At 50.5% G+C, this 19,748-nt stretch overlaps 1 protein-coding gene across 2 annotated transcripts in view; it reads left to right on the top strand.

Moving 5' to 3' along the window:
• The first annotated feature begins 737 nt into the window (after window positions 1-737).
• The window catches only part of LOC142463637 (serine protease 33-like), a 129,477-nt gene continuing 110,466 nt past the window's right edge, over window positions 738-19,748 (top strand). For both annotated transcript variants that reach the window (XR_012787475.1, XM_075566605.1), the window contains exons 1-5: window positions 738-1,184; window positions 2,091-2,117; window positions 15,773-15,935; window positions 16,080-16,345; window positions 17,864-18,036. Coding sequence is in view for 1 of the 2 variants with exons in the window: in XM_075566605.1 (XP_075422720.1) it covers window positions 1,136-1,184; window positions 2,091-2,117; window positions 15,773-15,935; window positions 16,080-16,345; window positions 17,864-18,036 (678 nt within the window). In the remaining variant the exon portion in view is untranslated. The remainder of the gene's footprint in view (window positions 1,185-2,090; window positions 2,118-15,772; window positions 15,936-16,079; window positions 16,346-17,863; window positions 18,037-19,748) is intronic.

Consider the following 19,748-nt stretch of genomic DNA (forward strand, 5'->3'; position numbering starts at 1 on the left):
AAACACACACACAAATACATACAAACATTCACACACACTACATACATAAACCGCACACACACACACACACAAACACATACATACAGTAGATACATAAACTACACACACACTCAAACTATACATATATAGACAAACACACGTTACACACACACACTCACACACACATGCTCACTGATACACACACACACATACACTCACACACACATGCTCACTGATACACACACACACACTCACTACCTGCGTCCAATATTTCACCGCGGGTCACGGTAACGCCGGCATGAGAAACTTTCCCAACATTTTAAAGTGTTTTTCCCCAAAATTCTATTTCCCGTGCTGCGTTTCAGCCGAGCTTGACAAGGGCTCACAATGGCGCCAAATGAATAAGCGTTCGGCGCACTATTGCCAGCAAGTGAAACGCGACATGTACCCTATGCCTATTAATAACATTGTAGCGGCGCTGTGTTTTGGAACTCCGGTTATTTGGTGAATATTCCAAAATGCTCATTTTGGCCCCAAATTCCTCCATTCCTAATTGTGCCCCCATGCGCTTTGCCAGGTGCCCGAATCCTGAGCAGGGAGAGAGAGCTCAGGGCCGATCCACAGCCGGGCTTCTGGCAGGGCTGAGAGGTACTGCAGCTCAGGTAAGTTCACTGCTCTTCCTCTCTCTCCGGCTGTGAATCACCCAGGGAGGGGAGTCACATTCACAGCTTTAATAGGGGGAGGAGGGTATAAGGAGAGAATAAAGACGTTGAGCATCATTAAGCTCCGGGAGCTCGAGATCAGCTGTCCGACTCCCTGCCTGTCATCTATATATCTGTCTGTCATCTATATATCTGTGTCTGTCATCTATATATCTGTGTCTGTCATCTATATATCTGTCCGTCTGTTGTCTGTCTATATCTTCCTGTCTGTCTGTCCTACTCTATCTCTGTTTATCAGTCTTTCTATAGTCTGTATCTTCCAGGCTGTGCCGGCCTGTCCATCTCTTCATCTTGTTGTTTCTCCATCACTCCCCTCTCCCCCTGCACTCCTTTTCTCCTCGAGTTGCAGAGGGGATGTTCTCCTGGATCTGAGTTTCCCCTGAGATAGCTTCGAGGTCTGGGCATACGACCCCGAAATACCAACACAAAGGATCATGGGACATCCCTACCTCTGCATTCTGATCAGTATCTCCCTTGCAGCAGGTAAGTGCACAAGGACACACAGCCTGGCACCTCTAGGACAGGGAAGTTTATTCCGTAGTAGTCGAGTTCATTGGGAGGGAGTCTCACCCATTGGAATTACTCACTCACTGCAAGTCTCTCACTCTGGAGGGCTGTCTCACTTACTAGACGCCTCATACTTATTTGAGAGCAGTCTCACTTACTAGAAGTCTCTTGCTTTTTAGAGGGAAGTCTCATTAACTGGTAGTGTTTCACTCACTGGAAGTCTCTCTCACTCACCAGAAGTCTCACAAACAGGTAGTCTCACTCACAGGCAGTCTCACTCACAGGAAGTCTCACTCATCAGAAGTCTCACTCATCAGAAGTCTCACTCACAGGAAGTCTCACTCACAGGAAGTCTCAGCCACAGGAAGTCTCAGTCACAGGAAGTCTCACTCACAGGAAGCCTCACTCACAGGAAGTCTCACTGACAGGAAGTTTCACTCACAGGAAGTCTCACTCACAGGAAGTCTCACTCATGGGAAGTCTCACTCACAGAAAGTCTCACTCAGAGGAAGTCTCACTCACAGGCAGTCTCTCTGACAGGAAGTTTCACTCACAGGAAATCTCACTCACAGGAAGTCTCATTTACAGGAACTTACATGCACAGGAAGTCTCACTCACCAGAAGTCTCACTCCCCAGAAGTCTCACTCACCAGAAGTCTCACTCACCAGAAGTCTCACTCACTTGATCTCAGCAATAATGGTTCATGGATTTCACTGAAGCTGCCCTCAATAAAATTAGAATTTTTCCATTGAAATTACAATGTATTTGGTCCAAATCCCCCAGATCTCATCACTTCCCATCACTGGATGTTAACAGGGGTTAAGTGCAGAGCCAGGAAACCTCTAGGACTGATTTTTACACACTCTCTCTCTCTGTTTCAGGTCTTTCACACACCTTGGCATTCACAGGTAAGGAGTGTTCCCTTGCTGCTCAGGGCGGGACGAGATTGGGATTGTTACACCACCCTACAGAGAGAAGAATGCCCCTCCCTACAGTATATATATATATATGTGTTGAGTGATGAACCTGTATGTCATGAGAGTTACAACAATAATATTCCAGTCAAAGAAGATCAGAAAAAAGTATTCCCAATGTTTGCACTCTACTTAAACAAGCCCTGAGGGTAAGTATATCGAATCAGCAAATTGATAATGCATATGGAATCATATGGGCAAAGTGATACATATTACATCCTAAGAGACTGGTCAATACTCCTCAATGTATCAAAAACAATAACATTGTATTTAATCAAAACAGACTGTGCTAAATATTTACAAAGTGAACTTTAAAAACACGTGTGGTGAGATGTGAGCCCCAGAGAAGCGCAGGTGTTCTCCGGGAAATGTGCTTCGGGGTTTAGAGGACGTCACGATGGTGGCGTCAGTGGTCGAGAGCTGATGCGGAGGCAGATTCAACCATGTCCTGAAATCGGGTAGTATAGCGTTGATTGTAACACGCAGTATAATGTATCCATTGGTCTGTTTCTGTTACCAGTATGATACTGTGTGCCAGGTCAGTGATACTATGTGCCAGGTCAGTGATACTATGTGCCAGGTCAGTGATACTGTGTGCCAGGTCAGTGATACTGTGTGCCAGGTCAGTGATACTGTGTGCCAGGTCAGTGATACTCTGTGCCAGGTCAGTGATACTCTGTGCCAGGTCAGTGATACTGTGTGCCAGGTCAGTGATACTCTGTGCCAGGTCAGTGATACTGTGTGCCAGGTCAGTGATACTATATGCCAGGTCAGTGATACTGTGTGCCAGGTCAGTGATACTGTGTGCCAGGTCAGTGATACTGTGTGCCAGGTCAGTGATACTGTGTGCCAGGTCAGTGATACTGTGTGCCAGGTCAGTGATACTATATGCCAGGTCAGTGATACTCTGTGCCAGGTCAGTGATACTGTGTGCCAGGTCAGTGACACTGTGTGCCAGGTCAGTGATACTATGTGCCAGGTCAGTGATACTATGTGCCAGGTCAGTGATACTGTGTGCCAGGTCAGTGATACTATGTGCCAGGTCAGTGATACTATATGCCAGGTCAGTGATACTATATGCCAGGTCAGTGATACTGTGTGCCAGGTCAGTGATACTGTGTGCCGGGTCAGTGATACTATATGCCGGGTCAGTGATACTGTGTGCCGGGTCAGTGATGCAATATGCCAGGTCAGTGATACTGTGTGCCGGGTCAGTGATACTGTGTGCCAGATCAGTGATACTGTGTGCCAGGTCAGTGATACTTTGTGCCAGATCAGTGATACTGTGTGCCAGGTCAGTGATACTGTGTGCCAGGTCAGTGATACTGTGTGCCAGGTCAGTGATACTGTGTGCCAGGTCAGTGATACTATATGCCAGGTCAGTGATACTATATGCCAGGTCAGTGATACTGTGTGCCAGGTCAGTGATACTGTGTGCCAGGTCAGTGATACTGTGTGCCAGGTCAGTGATACTGTGTGCCAGGTCAGTGATACTGTGTGCCAGGTCAGTGATACTGTGTGCCAGGTCAGTGATATTGTGTGCCAGGTCAGTGATACTGTGTGCCAGGTCAGTGATACTGTGTGCCAGGTCAGTGATACTATATGCCAGGTCAGTGATATTGTGTGCCAGGTCAGTGATACTGTGTGCCAGGTCAGTGATACTGTGTGCCAGGTCAGTGATACTATATGCCAGGTCAGTGATACTGTGTGCCAGGTCAGTGATACTGTGTGCCAGGTCAGTGATACTGTGTGCCAGGTCAGTGATACTGTGTGCCAGGTCAGTGATACTGTGTGCCAGGTCAGTGATACTCTGTGCCAGGTCAGTGATACTGTGTGCCAGGTCAGTGATACTGTGTGCCAGGTCAGTGATACTGTGTGCCAGGTCAGTGATACTGTGTGCCAGGTCAGTGATACTGTGTGCCAGGTCAGTGATACTGTGTGCCAGGTCAGTGATACTGTGTGCCAGGTCAGTGATACTGTGTGCCAGGTCAGTGATACTGTGTGCCAGGTCAGTGATACTATATGCCAGGTCAGTGACACTGTGTGCCAGGTCAGTGATACTGTGTGGCAGGTCAGTGATACTGTGTGCCAGGTCAGTGACACTGTGTGCCAGGTCAGTGATACTGTGTGCCAGGTCAGTGATACTGTGTGCCAGGTCAGCGTCATCGTCCTAGACGGATGCTTGCATATTTTCTGATTGAGTAACGGAGCACTTGCTGCTACTTAGTGTGCTTGTTGCTACCTTATCATTTGGGCGGCTGCACCGGCAGATAGGGTATGTATCCAATACAACGAATATATTTACTGAGCATATAAACATCTTGTATTGTAACAAGTATCACTCCCTACTGTGAAGTTCTAAGGACCCACAAGTCTGACACATTCACCTTGCTGTCTGTTCCTCTCCCTCCAAATTAAAGCAGAGATTAAAGCTGCAGTTCAGTCGTTTTTTATTTATTTATTTTTTTTAATTCAATAGTGTCATGTCTGCAATCTCTAATTACCTAAAGAACTGTATAGCTGCCGGTCAATTCGTTCTCCATGTATTGATCGGCGAAATTTGGTGAAATCTTTAGATATGGGATATGTTTTTCATCTGCTTCTGTCACTCAGTGGAAGCTCATGAATATTCATGAGCACATCTGCACTGACATGTGCTAGAGGGAGAGCAGGGCTGACAAAGGGGTGTGCCAGGACTTGTGACAGGACATGAAGGGGCAGTGCCTTAGCAAATGGCTGTTAAAATAGAATATAAGAAAATTGGTCTTTCAAAGTTGTTTTTTTAAAAACAGAAAATGCTAAAAGTATTTTTTCTTACTACAGAACTGATTTATTAAAATAAATACACATGCAGGATATTGAACTGCAGCTTTAATACTCATTGATATGTGAAGCTCGCTTTGATTTAAAACAGGTTAATGAAGCCGTTCTTTACTTTTGAAACATCAGGTTCATATAGCATACACTGAATTAGTAGGAATCTGATATATCTGTGGCGAATCTCACATTTTTGATAAGCTTGATTAGAAATGATTTCTTTCTTTCCGTCTGAACGCTATACTCCCAAATAGGATACAATCTGGATTAACACTTTTGCGGGCTGATCTCAGGTATTGTGGGGTGATAAAATAGGGGCTGAACAGATGCCAGAAGAATACCCCTGCATACCCTTTCACCTCACATCTCACCACACGTGTTCTTAAAGTTCACTTTGTAAATATTTAGCACAGTCTGTTTTGATTAAATACAATGTTATTGTTTTTGATACATTGAGGAGTATTGACCAGTCTCTTTGGATGTAATATGTATCACTTTGCCCATATGATTCCATATGCATTATCAATTTGCTGATTCGATATACTTACCCTAAGGGCTTGTTTAAGTAGAGTGCAAACATTGGGAATACTTATTTCTGCTCTTCTTGGACTGGAATGTGTTGTTGTATTTAGTGCTTGTCCCCTATGCAATATTATATTATATAATAATAATAATAATAATAATAATAATAATAGCGTGTTCTTGTATAGCGCTGCTAGTTTATCGTAGCGCATTACAGAGACATTTTGCAGGCGCAGGTCCCTGCCCCGTGGAGCTTACAATCTATGTTTTTGGTGCTTGAGGCACAGGGAGATAAAGTGACTTGCCCAAGGTCACAAGGAGCCAACACCAGGAATTGAACCAGGTTCCCCTGCCTCACACTCAGTGCCAGTCAGTGTCTTTACTCACTGAGCCGCTCCTTTTCCCAGGTTCCCCTGCTTCACACTCAGTGCCAGTCAGTGTCTTTACTCACTGAGCCGCTCCTTCTCCCAGGTTCCCCTGCTTCACACTCGGTGCCAGTCAGTGTCTTTACTCACTGAGCCGCTCCTTCTCCCAGGTTCCCCTGCTTCACACTCAGTGCCAGTCATTGTCTTTACTCACTGAGCCGCTCCTTCTCCCAGGTTCCCCTGCTACACACTCAGTGCCAGTCAGTGTCTTTACTCACTGAGCCGCTCCTTCTCCCAGGTTCCCCTGCTTCACACTCGGTGCCAGTCAGTGTCTTTACTCACTGAGCCGCTCCTTCTCCCAGGTTCCCCTGCTTCACACTCAGTGCCAGTCAGTGTCTTTACTCGCTGAGCCGCTCCTTCTCCCAGGTTCCCCTGCTTCACACTCGGTGCCAGTCAGTGTCTTTACACGCTGAGCCGCTCCTTCTCCCAGGTTCCCCTGCTTCACACTCAGTGACAGTCAGTGTCTTTACTCACTGAGCCGCTCCTTCTCCCAGGTTCCCCTGCTTCACACTCAGTGACAGTCAGTGTCTTTACTCACTGAGCCGCTCCTTCTCCCAGGTTCCCCTGCTTCACACTCGGTGCCAGTCAGTGTCTTTACTCGCTGAGCCGCTCCTTCTCCCAGGTTCCCCTGCTTCACACTCGGTGCCAGTCAGTGTCTTTACTCGCTGAGCCGCTCCTTCTCCCAGGTTCCCCTGCTTCACACTCAGTGACAGTCAGTGTCTTTACTCACTGAGCCGCTCCTTCTCCCAGGTTCCCCTGCTTCACACTCGGTGCCAGTCAGTGTCTTTACTCGCTGAGCCGCTCCTTCTCCCAGGTTCCCCTGCTTCACACTCTGTGCCAGTCAGTGTCTTTACTCGCTGAGCCGCTCCTTCTCCCAGGTTCCCCTGCTTCACACTCGGTGCCAGTCAGTGTCTTTACTCGCTGAGCCGCTCCTTCTCCCAGGTTCCCCTGCTTCACACTCGGTGCCAGTCAGTGTCTTTACTCACTGAGCCGCTCCTTCTCCCAGGTTCCCTGCTTCACACTCAGTGCCAGTCAGTGTCTTTACTCACTGAGCCGCTCCTTCTCCCAGGTTCCCCTGCTTCACACTCAGTGACAGTCAGTGTCTTTACTCGCTGAGCCGCTCCTTCTCCCAAGTTCCCCTGCTTAACACTCAGTGACAGTCAGTGTCTTTACTCGCTGAGCCGCTCCTTCTCCCAGGCTCCCCTGCTTCACACTCAGTGCCAGTCAGTGTCTTTACTCGCTGAGCCACTCCTTCTCCCAGGCTCCCCTGCTTCAAACTCGGTGCCAGTCAGTGTCTTTCCTCACTGAGCCGCTCCTTCTCCCAGGTTCCCCTGCTTCACACTCAGTGCCAGTCAGTGTCTCACTGAGCCGCTCCTTCTCCCAGGTTCCCCTGCTTCACACTCAGTGCCAGTCAGTGTCTTTACTCACTGAGCCGCTCCTTCTCCCAGGTTCCCCTGCGTCACACTCAGTGCCAGTCAGTGTCTTTACTCACTGAGCCACTCCTTCTCCCAGGTTCCCCTGCGTCACACTCAGTGCCAGTCAGTGTCTTTACTCACTGAGCCGCTCCTTCTCCCAGGTTCCCCTGCTTCACACTCAGTGCCAGTCAGTGTCTTTACTCACAGAGCTGCTCCTTCTCCCAGGTTCCCCTGCTTCACACTCAGTGCCAGTCAGTGTCTTTACTCACTGAGCCGCTCCTTCTCCCAGGTTCCCCTGCGACACACTCAGTGCCAGTCAGTGTCTCACTGAGCCGTTCCTTCTCCCAGGTTCCCCTGCTTCACACTCGGTGCCAGTCAGTGTCTTTACTCGCTGAGCTGCTCCTTCTCCCAGGTTCCCCTGCTTCACACTCAGTGCCAGTCAGTGTCTTTACTCACTGAGCCGCTCCTTCTCCCAGGCTCCCCTGCTTCACACTCAGTGCCAGTCATTGTCTTTACTCACTGAGCCGCTCCTTCTCCCAGGTTCCCCTGCTTCACACTCAGTGCCAGTCAGTGTCTTTACTCACTGAGCCGCTCCTTCTCCCAGGTTCCCCTGCTTCACACTCAGTGCCAGTCAGTGTCTTTACTCGCTGAGCCGCTCCTTCTCCCAGGTTCCCCTGCTTCACACAAAGTGCCAGTCAGTGTCTTTACTCACTGAGCCGGTCCTTCTCCCAGGCTCCCCTGCTTCACACTCAGTGCCAGTCAGTGTCTCACTGAGCCGCTCCTTCTCCCAGGCTCCCCTGCTTCACACTCGGTGCCAGTCAGTGTCTTTACTCACTGAGCCGCTCCTTCTCCCTGGCTCCCCTGTTTCACACTCAGTGTCAGTCAGGGTCTTTATTCACTGAGCCGCTCCTTCTCCCAGGTTCCCCTGCTTCACACTCAGTGCCAGTCAGTGTCTCACTGAGCCGCTCCTTCTCCCAGGTTCCCCTGTTTTACACTCAGTGACAGTCAGTGTCTCACTGAGCCGCTCCTTCTCCCAGGTACCCCTGTTTTACACTCAGTGACAGTCAGTGTCTCACTGAGCCGCTCCTTCTCCCAGGTTCCCCTGCTTCACACTCAGTGCCAGTCAGTGTCTATACACACTGAGTCGCTCCTTCTCCCAGGCTCCCCTGCTTCACACTTAGTGCCAGTCAGTGTCTTTACTCACTGAGCCGCTCTTCTCCCAGGTTCCCCTGCTTCACACTCAGTGCCAGTCAGTGTCTTTACTCACTGAGCCGCTCCTTCTCCCAGGTACCCCTGTTTTACACTCAGTGACAGTCAGTGTCTCACTGAGCCGCTCCTTCTCCCAGGTTCCCCTGCTTTACACTCAGTGACAGACAGTGTCTCACTGAGCCGCTCCTTCTCCCAGGTTCCCCTGCCTCACACTCAGTGCCAGTCAGTGTCTTTACTCACTGAGCCGCTGCTTCTCCCAGGTTCCCCTGCTTCACACTCAGTGCCAGTCAGTGTCTTTACTCACTGAGCCGCTGCTTCTCCCAGGTTCCCCTGCTTCACACTCAGTGCCAGTCAGTGTCTTTACTCACTGAGCCGCTGCTTCTCCCAGGTTCCCCGGCTTCACACTCAGTGCCAGTCAGTGTCTTTACTCACTGAGCCGCTGCTTCTCCCAGGTTCCCCTGCTTCACACTCAGTGCCAGTCAGTGTCTTTACTCACTGAGCCGCTCCTTCTCCCAGGCTCCCCTGCTTCACACTCAGTGCCAGTCAGTGTCTTTACTCAGTGAGCCGCTCCTTCTCCCAGGCTCCCTACCAATGACAGGATGGATGAGTCGTAGCTTTACAGCTGTACGGGCGGATAATATCAGTCATAGAAGTGGTCTAGTCTGACACCCCCCTTGGTGCCTCTGATGTCCCTCTCAGTGCCTCTGACGCCTCCCTTGGTGCCTCTGATGCCCCACTTGGTGCCTCTGATGCCCCCCTCAGTTCCTCTGGCACCCCCTTGGTGCCTCTGATGCCCCCCTCGGTGCCTCTGATGCCCCCTCAGTTCCTCTGGCACCCCCTTGGTGCCTCTGACGCCCCCCTCAGTTCCTCTGGCACCCCCTTCATACCTGTTGCAGGGTACATGCAACTACAAACGCGGGTTTCTTGACAAGGCTTATTTATTTAGCCTTAAAAAATATACAGCAAACAAAACAAAAATAGCTTTTCTTCAGCAGACAAAACAAAATTCCTCGTCTTCAGCATGGCAAACAAAAGAGCTTCTCTTCAGCATAGTAAACACAACAGTTCATAACACATGTACTTTGCAAAACAGACCTCAAATCAAGCTGTTTTCTCTCCAGAGTTTCAAGGTATTTCCCTGCTTCAGACAGTATACAAAAAGACAGACCTTATAGCAGTAATCTAGTTCAGTATTCCACTCCAGTCTCCTGACCAGCTAGGCTCCATGTGTCTACAGCCTGGGGTTTTTAACACACCTTGATTAGGTAGCTGGGATCCAACTAATTGTCCTGAGGTTCCCAGCTGAAGTTAACCTCGTCACTGCTGCACTGCAGACTAAACATATGTCTGCCAGGCATATAGCTGGTGGCTTTTATTTACCCTGTCACATTCCTCCCCTGTTAGTGTGTGGCTGGGGCTACGCACGGCTGAAGCCCGACCATCCACCCCTTCTCTAGAAAAGAAGTCAGCATTTGCGTTCTCTTTTCCTGGCCCGTGCTGAATCTCAAATGAGAAGGGTTGGAGGGCCATATACCTCCTAGTCAATCTAGCATTGGAATCCTTCATACTATTTAACCACTTCAGTGGAGCATGGTCCCTCACCAAAGTAACATGGACTCCTGCCAGGTAATGCCTCAAAGCCTTGATTGCCCACTTTACTGCGAGGCACTCCTTCTCAATCACTGAGTAGTTTTTTTCCCTCTGGAACAATTTCCTACTCAGGAAAAGGATAGGGTGTTCAACTCCCTCAAACTGTTGTGACAACACTGCCCCTAGCCCTATCTCTGATGCATCTGTTTGCACTACAAAAGGGCTGTTGAAGTCTGGGCTTCTAAGGACGGGACCCTCTGATAGACACCTTTTTATGTCCTTAAAGGCTCTCTGACACTCCCTTGACCATATCACTTGTGTAGGGGCACACTTTTTTGTGAGGTCCATTAAAGGGGCTGCCACTTCTGAATAGTTGGGGATGAACCGCCGGTAGTACCCTGCTAAACCCAGCAGAGAGCGTACTTGCGTTTTTGTTTGGGGGGTCAGATCGTCTTTCAGGGCAACTACCTTGTCGGCTACTGGCCTTACTTTTCCACCTCCCACTGCATACCCTAAATATTTGGTTTCCGCCTTACCCAAGGCACATTTCTTAGGGTTGGCTGTGAGCCCTGCCTCTCTTAGAGATTTGAGGACCGCTTTCAGCCTATTTAGATTGGCCCGCCAGTGTTTACTATAAATGACAATGTCATCTAAGTAGGCTGCGGCATAATTCCTATGGGTCTCAGCACCTTATCCATGAGTCTCTGAAATGTGGCTGGGGCTTCATGCAGTCCAAATGGCATTGTCACAAACTGGTATAAACCCATGGGAGTGGCAAAGGCTGTTTTGCACTTGGACTTTTCCTCTAAGGGTATTTGCCAGTATCCTTTTGTCAAGTCCAGCGTGGATATATATTCCACGTTACCAAGGGCGTCAATTAATTCGTCCACCCTTGGCATCGGATTTGCATCAAACTTGGATACTGCATTGACCTTTCGGAGGTCCACACAAAATCTTACCTTCCCATCGGGTTTAGGGACCATAACTAGTGGACTATACCACTCACTGCTTGATTCCTCAATCACTCCTAAGTGTACCATTTATTGTACCTCCTTCTCTACCAGGGCCCTACGACTTTCAGGCAACCTACTGTATAAGGACGGGAACGTACTTTTACCCCAGATGCTGTCTCGATCGCATGTGAAATTAAGTTAGTTTGCCCTGGTAAATCAGAAAAAACATGATGGAATTGTATAATTATTGCTAACAAGTCCCCTTTTTGTTCAGAGGACAACTGTTTACCCATTGGAATTTTATCATCACTCACCATGTTCTCCCGTGGGGGCTGAGGACCCAAGTCCATTTCCTCCTCCACCGGATGGATGAATAAAGACCGCTGCATCTTCCATGGTTTCAGCAAGTTCACATGTTAAATTTGTTTACCCTACCTGGACCCTGGTTGAGCGATCTCGTAATCCACATCACCCGTGCGGCGGAGTACTTCGAATGGGCCCTGCCATTTGGCCAGGAGTTTACTCTCGCAACTGGGTAACAATAACATCACCTGGTCTCCGGGGTGAAACACTCTCATGCGAGCATTCTGATTGTTATGTCTCTCCTGACTGTCCTGAGCTGATCTAAGATTCTCCCTAGCAAAATGGCCAACCACATCTAGGCGCTTCCTAAGGTCTAGTACATACTGCAGGGTATTCTTAGAAGGGGGCCGCTGTTCCTCCCAGGACTCCTTTAGGAGGTCTAGGATACCCCGGGGTTGGCGGCCATAGAGCAGTTCAAATGGAGAGAATCCCGTGGAGGCCTGGGGAACTTCCCGCACTAAAAACAGCAGAAAAGGGAGAAGTTCATCCCAGGCTCTCTTCTCTGAATCTACAAATTTTCTCAGCATCCCTTTTAGAGTTCGGTTAAATCTTTCCACCAATCCGTCAGTCTGTGGATGGTAGACCGATGTCCGAACAGACTTGACCTCTAGTAACTTGAAGACATCCGGCATCAGTTTAGCCATAAAATTTGTACCTTGGTCTGTCAACATAACCTGGGGAAGTCCAACCCGTGAGAACAGTTCCAACAACTTGTTGGCTACTTGCTTCGCCGTTGCTGTTCTCAGGGGGAACGCCTCAGGATATCTTGTTGCATAATCAACTATTACAAGAATAAACCTGTGTCCTTTCGCAGAAGGTTCTAGAGGTCCTACCAGGTCTACCCCAATACTCTCAAAGGGAACTGACACCAAGGGTAGAGGAACCAAAGGGACTGGTTTTTGTCCCTTTGGACTAGTTAGCTGGCACTCCGGACATGTCGCATATAACTTAGCAATATCACTATGAATCCCTGGCCAATAGAATCGGGATGAAATACGGTCCAATGTTTTATCCCTGCCCAGGTGACCACCCCAAGGGACAGTATGGGCTAGAGTGAACACAGATTTAACAAACGCCTTGGGAACCAATATCTGTCTGGTGACCTCCCCTGTTTGTGTCTGCCTATTCACCCTATATAGGATATCCTTTGAAAGCTCAAAATGGGGGAATACTATCACCCCCTGTGCATTCCAAATTTGCTCATCAATTTTCACCACCTTGTAGTACTGTCTCGCAAGGACTGGGTCTTCCCTTTGCCTCTGGCGAAAATCAGGGAGGTATAGGTCTGGTAAATCTCCAGGGCCCATATCCCCCTCCCTCTGGCCATCCCCAGTCATCACTTGTGACTTCTGGCTATTAGAATGGTCACCTTCAGACCCAGATTTCTGCAACCAGTCCTGTTTGTCAGAGTGTCTTTGCTTCCAAGTCTTTTGAACCCGGTGTCTACTGGGAAAAAGGTCTGCCGAGAAGGGGAACAGTTTGCCAGTGTTCTCCTGAGCCATAGAATAAGGCTCCTCGTGAGAGACTGGAGCCATTAGGTCCGAAAAGAAAGGCCAGTACCGGCCGAGCACAACGGGGGCAGGGAGCCAAGGAGCGACTCCTACTTCGAGGTAGGCCTCCTGGCCTTTTACCTGTAGCCGGATATTGGCCGTCGGATACCGCTTTACATCGCCGTGTATACATTCTATACTCCATCGGGAGTCAAAAGAACACACGTTAGGCGGTAACAGTTCTTGGAAGACCAGAGTTTTCCCAGAGCCCGAATCTACGTTTTTTTCCCCAACCTGGGCTGGAAGTAGCCAGGGCTTGTAGTTTTCTCCCGTGAAGGCCGAGGCGACGGTCCTGCTGAAGGAACAATCCATCAGTGGACAGTCCACGTACCGGTGGCCTTGTTCTCCGCAGGCGGAACATGGAGAGGGTTCCCTCGCAGGAGGGGGCGTGGATAGCGCTCCGCTGGACCGGATACTGGAGACCAGGCATCTAGTGGGTCCTGTGGGCGATGTCCTCGGAAGTTCCTCTCATTTTGCGACGAGCCGACATCAGAAAAGAGATGAGGGTCACGACGGGGACCAGCATTTGGACTCCGCCCTTGCTGGAACGACTGCTCTTTCCGTTGCACTTGGCGGTTGCGCGTGGACGGGCCGTAGGTTCCCCGTTGATCCAACCTCCCTCTTTGGGTGTCCGCAGGTGCCGGTGGAGTCGGATCCGTCGGGTTCAGGACACTCGCCTGTTCCTCAGCTCCAAGGAAGTTCTCCACGAGTCGGACCGCCAAAGCTAGGGTTTCCGCCGCGTGACGTTTTACCCATGAGCGTGCGGAAGGGGGTATTATTTGTAGGAATTGTTCCAAAACCACCTGCTCAAGAATTGCCTCCTTAGTGCACTCCTCGGGTTGTATCCAGCGTGTACACAAGTCCAATAACCGCTGAGCGAGGACCCGGGGTTTCATCTTAGCGGTGTACTTCATGTTCCGGAACTGCTGCCGATAGGTCTCTGGGGTCAGACCTTAGCGATCCAGTATGGCGGCTTTCACTTGTCGGTAGTCCATTGCCTGATCTGCAGGGAGGCCCTGATATGAGGCCTGGGCTTCTCCTATGAGGAGCGGGGCAAAAGCAGTTGCCCTGTGATCTGCAGCCCAGCCCTGAGCTTCGGCAACCCTTTCAAATGTCAGTAAAAAAGCCTCTGGATCCTCTTTAAGAGCCATTTTCCTCAGGAGTACCGGGGATCTGTTTGCAAGTTCTGGACTGGCAGACCCCTGGAATTGGCAATCCGCTCATCTTGTGCTGCCTATAGTCTTTCATCTCTCTCTGCTTGTAGTTGAGCCTGCTCCTGCATTAACAGTCCCTGCTGTTTGGTCTGATCCTGCATTAACTGTCCCTGCTGTCTGGTCTGCTCGCACAGAAACTCTTTCAAAAGTTCTTCCATTTTTCTCATTCTTGTGTGTGTGTGTGGCCCTTTAACTGCAGGGGTCTTTCAAAATCCCGTCACTTCTGACACCATATGTTGCAGGTTACATGCAACTACACACGCGGGTTTCTTAACAAGGCTTATTTATTTAGCCTTTAAAAATATACAGCACACAAAACAAAAATAGCTTTTCTTCAGCAGACAAAACAAAAGTCCTTGTCTTCAGCATGTCAAACAAAAGAGCTTCTCTTCAGCATGGTAAACACAACAGTTCATAACACATGTACTTTGCAAAACAGACCTCAAATCAAGCTGTTCTCTCTTCAGAGTTTCAGGGTATTTCCCTGCTTCAGACAGTATACAAAAAGACAGACCTTATAGCAGTAATCTAGTTCAGTATTCCACTCCAGTCTCCTGACCAGCTAGGCTCCATGTGTCTACAGCCTGGGGTTTTTAACACACCTTGATTAGGCAGCTTGGATCCAACTTATTGTCCTAAGGTTCCCAGCTGAAGTTAACCTCGTCACTGCTGCACTGCAGACTAAAAATATGTCTGCCAGACATATAGCTGGTGGCTTTTATTTACCCTGTCACAGTACCTCTGACACCCCCCTCGGTGCCTCTGATGTCCCCCTCAGTGCCTCTGGCGCCTCCCTTGGTGCCTCTGACACCCCCTCGGTGCCTCTCACACCCCTTCTGTGACTCTGACGCCCCCTTTGGTGCCTCTGACGCCCACCTCGGTGCCTCTAACACCCCCCTCTGTGCTTCTAGCACCCCATCAGTGCCTCTGACGCCTCCCTCGGTGCCTCTGGCACCTCCCTCGGTGCCTCTCACACCCCCTCGGTGCCTCTTGTACCCCCTTGGTGCTTCTGATGCCCCCCTCTGTGCCTCTGGCGCCCCTCTCGGTACCTCTCACACCCCCTTGGTGCCTCTGGCGCCCCCCTCAGTGCCTCTGGCACCCATTTGGTGCCTCTCAAGCCCCCCTCTGTGCCTCTGGCACCCCCTTCAGTGCCTTTCACACCCCCTATGTGCCTCTGACGCCCCCTTCGGTGCCTCTGATGCCCCCCTCGGTGCCTCTGGCACCTCCCTCAGTGCCTCTCACACCCCCTCGGTGCCTCCAGTGCCCCCCTCGGTGCCTCTCACACCCCCTCGGTGCCTCTTGTACCCCCTTGGTGCTTCTGATGCCCCCCTCTGTGCCTCTGGCGCCCCCCTCTGTGCCTGTGACGCCCCCTCTGTGCCCATAACGCCTCCCTCGGTGCATCCAGCGCCCCCTTCGGTGCCTCTCACACCCCCCTCGGTGCCTCTGACACCTCCCACGGTACCTCTGGCACCCCCCTCGGTACCTTGCCCAGAACCCTCTCCCGTGTGTGACGAGATGTATTTTCGTGCAGGTTGCGGGAAGCCGGTGATGTCGGATCGCATCGTGGGTGGTCAGGATTCGGTGTACGGGGAGTGGCCTTGGCAGGTCAGCCTAAGGAAGAATGGATACCACATCTGTGGGGGGTCTTTGATCAATACCCAGTGGGTCGTAAGCGCTGCTCACTGCTTCAAAGGGTGAGGGACCTGCGGAACTGATACTGTGGGGTGGCAGGGGGAAACCATGGGACCCGTGGTCAGGCTTTGGGATCCCAAATAGAGAGTAAAAACTGGATGAATCCTGAATCCGTCTCACCCCATTTTTTGCCCCGTTCCCCTCAGGGCCAATCCGGCTTCCGATTACATGGTGAATCTGGGTGCGTATCAGCTGTCTTCGCCGAGGGGGATCATGGTCCCAGTCAAAGAAATTCACATCCACCCAACGTTCAAACAAGATGGGTCCAGTGGGGACATCGCTCTGCTCAAACTGCAGAACCCCGTACAGTATAGCGACTATATATTGCCGATCTGCATCCCGACGCCTGATGTTGTGGTCCCCACCAACTACCCATGCACAGTGACCGGCTGGGGGTCCATCAAATCCGGAGGTGAGAGTGACATCAACCCTTGTGTCATTATGTTATCGGTGTGACGTGCTGGAGACTGGCACAGACAGGCAGAGCCCCAACAATCTTACGTCAAAGAACTTACACTCTAATACAGGGAGAGCAGCAACATGTAGAAAAGTGACTATGGAGTGTTTCAAAGAGCTAGCAATCTAATACAGATACAATACATGCATGGGAGCAGCAGAGAGGAAAGTGACTGCTGTGTATACTGTTCCCAAGAACTTACAATCTTACACAGGTGCAACGTACGGATAGGAACACCAGGGGCAAAAGGTGATACTTGGGAATATCTGTTCCTAAGAGCTGACGATCTAACATTGACACAATACATGGACCAAAGCAACAGAAAGGAGCTATTACAATTGTCACGGTAACTTATGACAAGATATAACAAACGCCAAATATCTGGGTTGAACTGAACAAGGCTTAGATATAATAAAATATATTTATTCCTTAAAAAGGTGAACACAGCAATATAGTACAATTAACAGGCAAGAAGGTAACACTTACTTAGGGTTGGGGGATGGAGAAGTATCAGCTAGCAATTCTCCAGCAATCCGGTGACATTTCAGGTGGAATCAGATGAACAACCAAAAACTGTAGGGTTGACACAGTTTATATACCTTTTTAACCCTATTCTTAACATTGAATACAGACTATTTGTGAACAATTATCTGTATCCAATCCCTAACATGGAGACACAGTTTAACCCATGCCCCCCAGCTAGTTAGCCCATGTGTACTGGGACTCTGAGGGTCTTATTTCTGTAGCCCCATAATTAAATCAGGGGCGACAACCAGTCTACCAAATGAAGTAGGATCTTCATTGTTTGTAGGTGTAGATATAACACTTACAAACCACTCCAGTTTGATGCTTCTCCTCCCTCAGGTAAACAATTAGAGTGGCAGAGTCTGTTGATCAGGACTTGGTTCCTACTGTAAACAAACAGGGCAGTTAACTTTTGATCACAGTTCTTATGCTAAATCATCCGGCTGCCCTTCCTGACCTATTAGCATAGCAGATGGAGTCTACATTTTCAGAGCAGATCCAAAATACCATATACACTTTAATATTTTCACATATTAATAAGTTCCGTTCTGGTGGGCACAGTGGGTCGAAATTTGCCAGTTTTTAATGCCTACAGTGACGCTACATATTAGCCAAATTTCAACTCTCTGCGACCTCCAGAACCGGAGATACAGAAAGGCACTTTAAAACATTAAAATACAGGATTATAATGAAACATGGGAACAGGGGAACATACATTTTCCTGACATGACAAGGTGTAAGCCACATTCCTGGACCGCAGTCCAGTTAACCCCTTGTCTCCCTGGTGAGGTCAGGGGGTGGCCATATGGGGTGCAGCCCCATTAATACCGGGCCAACCCCCCTCTCTCTCTACAACAATCCTCACCCAAAGAGCTTACAATCACATGTAATATAATGCATTGATTCAATATATGTATATATATAATGTTATCCGGGTGTCCCCCCCAGTGGGCAACCCGACTCCGCAGACGCTGCAGAAGGTACAGCTCCCGATCATAGATCACAGTGAATGTGATGCTATGTATCACATTGGCAACCCGTCACTGCCCCAGGACCAGACACTCATACAGTGGGACATGATCTGTGCTGGATACAAGGAGGGGGGGAAGGACGCATGTCAGGTAAGTGTCTACATCCCCTTCCCCTCACGCACCTCATCACAGGGTGACCGTGAGAGTGACCTATGTGCCTGTCCCTAACACTGCAGGGTGAGAGTGACCTGTCTTCCTGTCCTTAACACCGCAGGGTGAGAGTGACCTGTGTGCCTGTCCCTAACACCGCAGGGTGAGAGTGACCTGTCTGCCTGTCCATAACACCGCAGGGTGAGAGTGACCTGTGTGCCTGTCCCTAACACCGCAGGGTGAGAGTGACCTGTGTGCCTGTCCCTAACACCGCAGGGTGAGAGTGACCTGTCTGCCTGTCCCTAACACCGCAGGGTGAGAGTAACCTGTGTGCGTGTCCCTAACACCGCAGGGTGAGAGTAACCTGTCTGCCTGTCCCTAACACCGCAGGGTGAGAGTAACCTGTCTGCCTGTCCCTAACACCGCAGGGTGAGAGAGACCTGTGTGCCTGTCCCTAACACCGCAGGGTGAGAGTGACCTGTCTGCCTGTCCCTAACACCGCAGGGTGAGAGAGACCTGTGTGCCTGTCCCTAACACCGCAGGGTGAGAGTGACCTGTCTGCCTGTCCCTAACACCGCAGGGTCAGTGACCTGTCTGCCTGTCCCTAACACCGCAGGGTGAGAGTGACCTGTCTGCCTGTCCCTAACACCGCAGGGTGAGAGTAACCTGTCTGCCTGTCCCTAACACCGCAGGGTGAGAGAGACCTGTGTGCCTGTCCCTAACACCGCAGGGTGAGAGTAACCTGTCTGCCTGTCCCTAACACCGCAGGGTGAGAGAGACCTGTCTGCCTGTCCCTAACACCGCAGGGTGAGAGTGACCTGTCTGCCTGTCCCTAACACCGCAGGGTGAGAGAGACCTGTGTGCCTGTCCCTAACACCGCAGGGTGAGAGTGACCTGTCTGCCTGTCCCTAACACCGCAGGGTGAGTGACCTGTCTGCCTGTCCCTAACACCGCAGGGTGAGAGTGACCTGTCTGCCTGTCCCTAACACCGCAGGGTGAGAGAGACCTGTCTGCCTGTCCCTATAACCGCAGGGTGAGAGTGACCTGTCTGTCCCTAACACAGCAGGGTGAGAGTGACCTGTGTGCCTGTCCCTAACACCGCAGGGTGAGAGTGACCTGTGTGCCTGTCCCTAACACCGCAGGGTGAGAGTGACCTGTGTGCCTGTCCCTAACACCGCAGGGTGAGAGTGACCTGTGTGCCTGTCCCTAACACCGCAGGGTGAGAGAGACCTGTCTGCCTGTCCGTAACACCGCAGGGTGAGAGTGACCTGTGTGTCTGTCCCTAACACCGCAGGGTGAGAGTGACCTGTGTGTCTGTCCCTAACACCGCAGGGTGAGAGTGACCTGTCTGCCTGTCCCTAACACCGCAGGGTGAGAGTGACCTGTCTGTCCCTAACACTGCAGGGTGAGAGTGACCTGTGTGCCTGTCCCTAACACTGCAGGGTGAGAGTGACCTGTGTGCCTGTCCCTAACACCGCAGGGTGAGAGTGACCTGTGTGTCCCTAACACCGCAGGGTGAGAGTGACCTGTGTGCCTGTCCCTAACACCGCAGGGTGAGAGTGACCTGTCTGTCTGTCCCTAACACCGCAGGGTGAGAGTGACCTGTCTGCCTGTCCCTAACACCGCAGGGTGAGAGTGACCTGTGTGTCTGTCCCTAACACCGCAGGGTGAGAGTGACCTGTCTGTCCCTAACACCGCAGGGTGAGAGTGAC

This window comes from Ascaphus truei, chromosome 11 (assembly GCF_040206685.1).
Source record: "Ascaphus truei isolate aAscTru1 chromosome 11, aAscTru1.hap1, whole genome shotgun sequence".
Classification (NCBI taxonomy): Eukaryota; Metazoa; Chordata; class Amphibia; order Anura; family Ascaphidae; genus Ascaphus; species Ascaphus truei.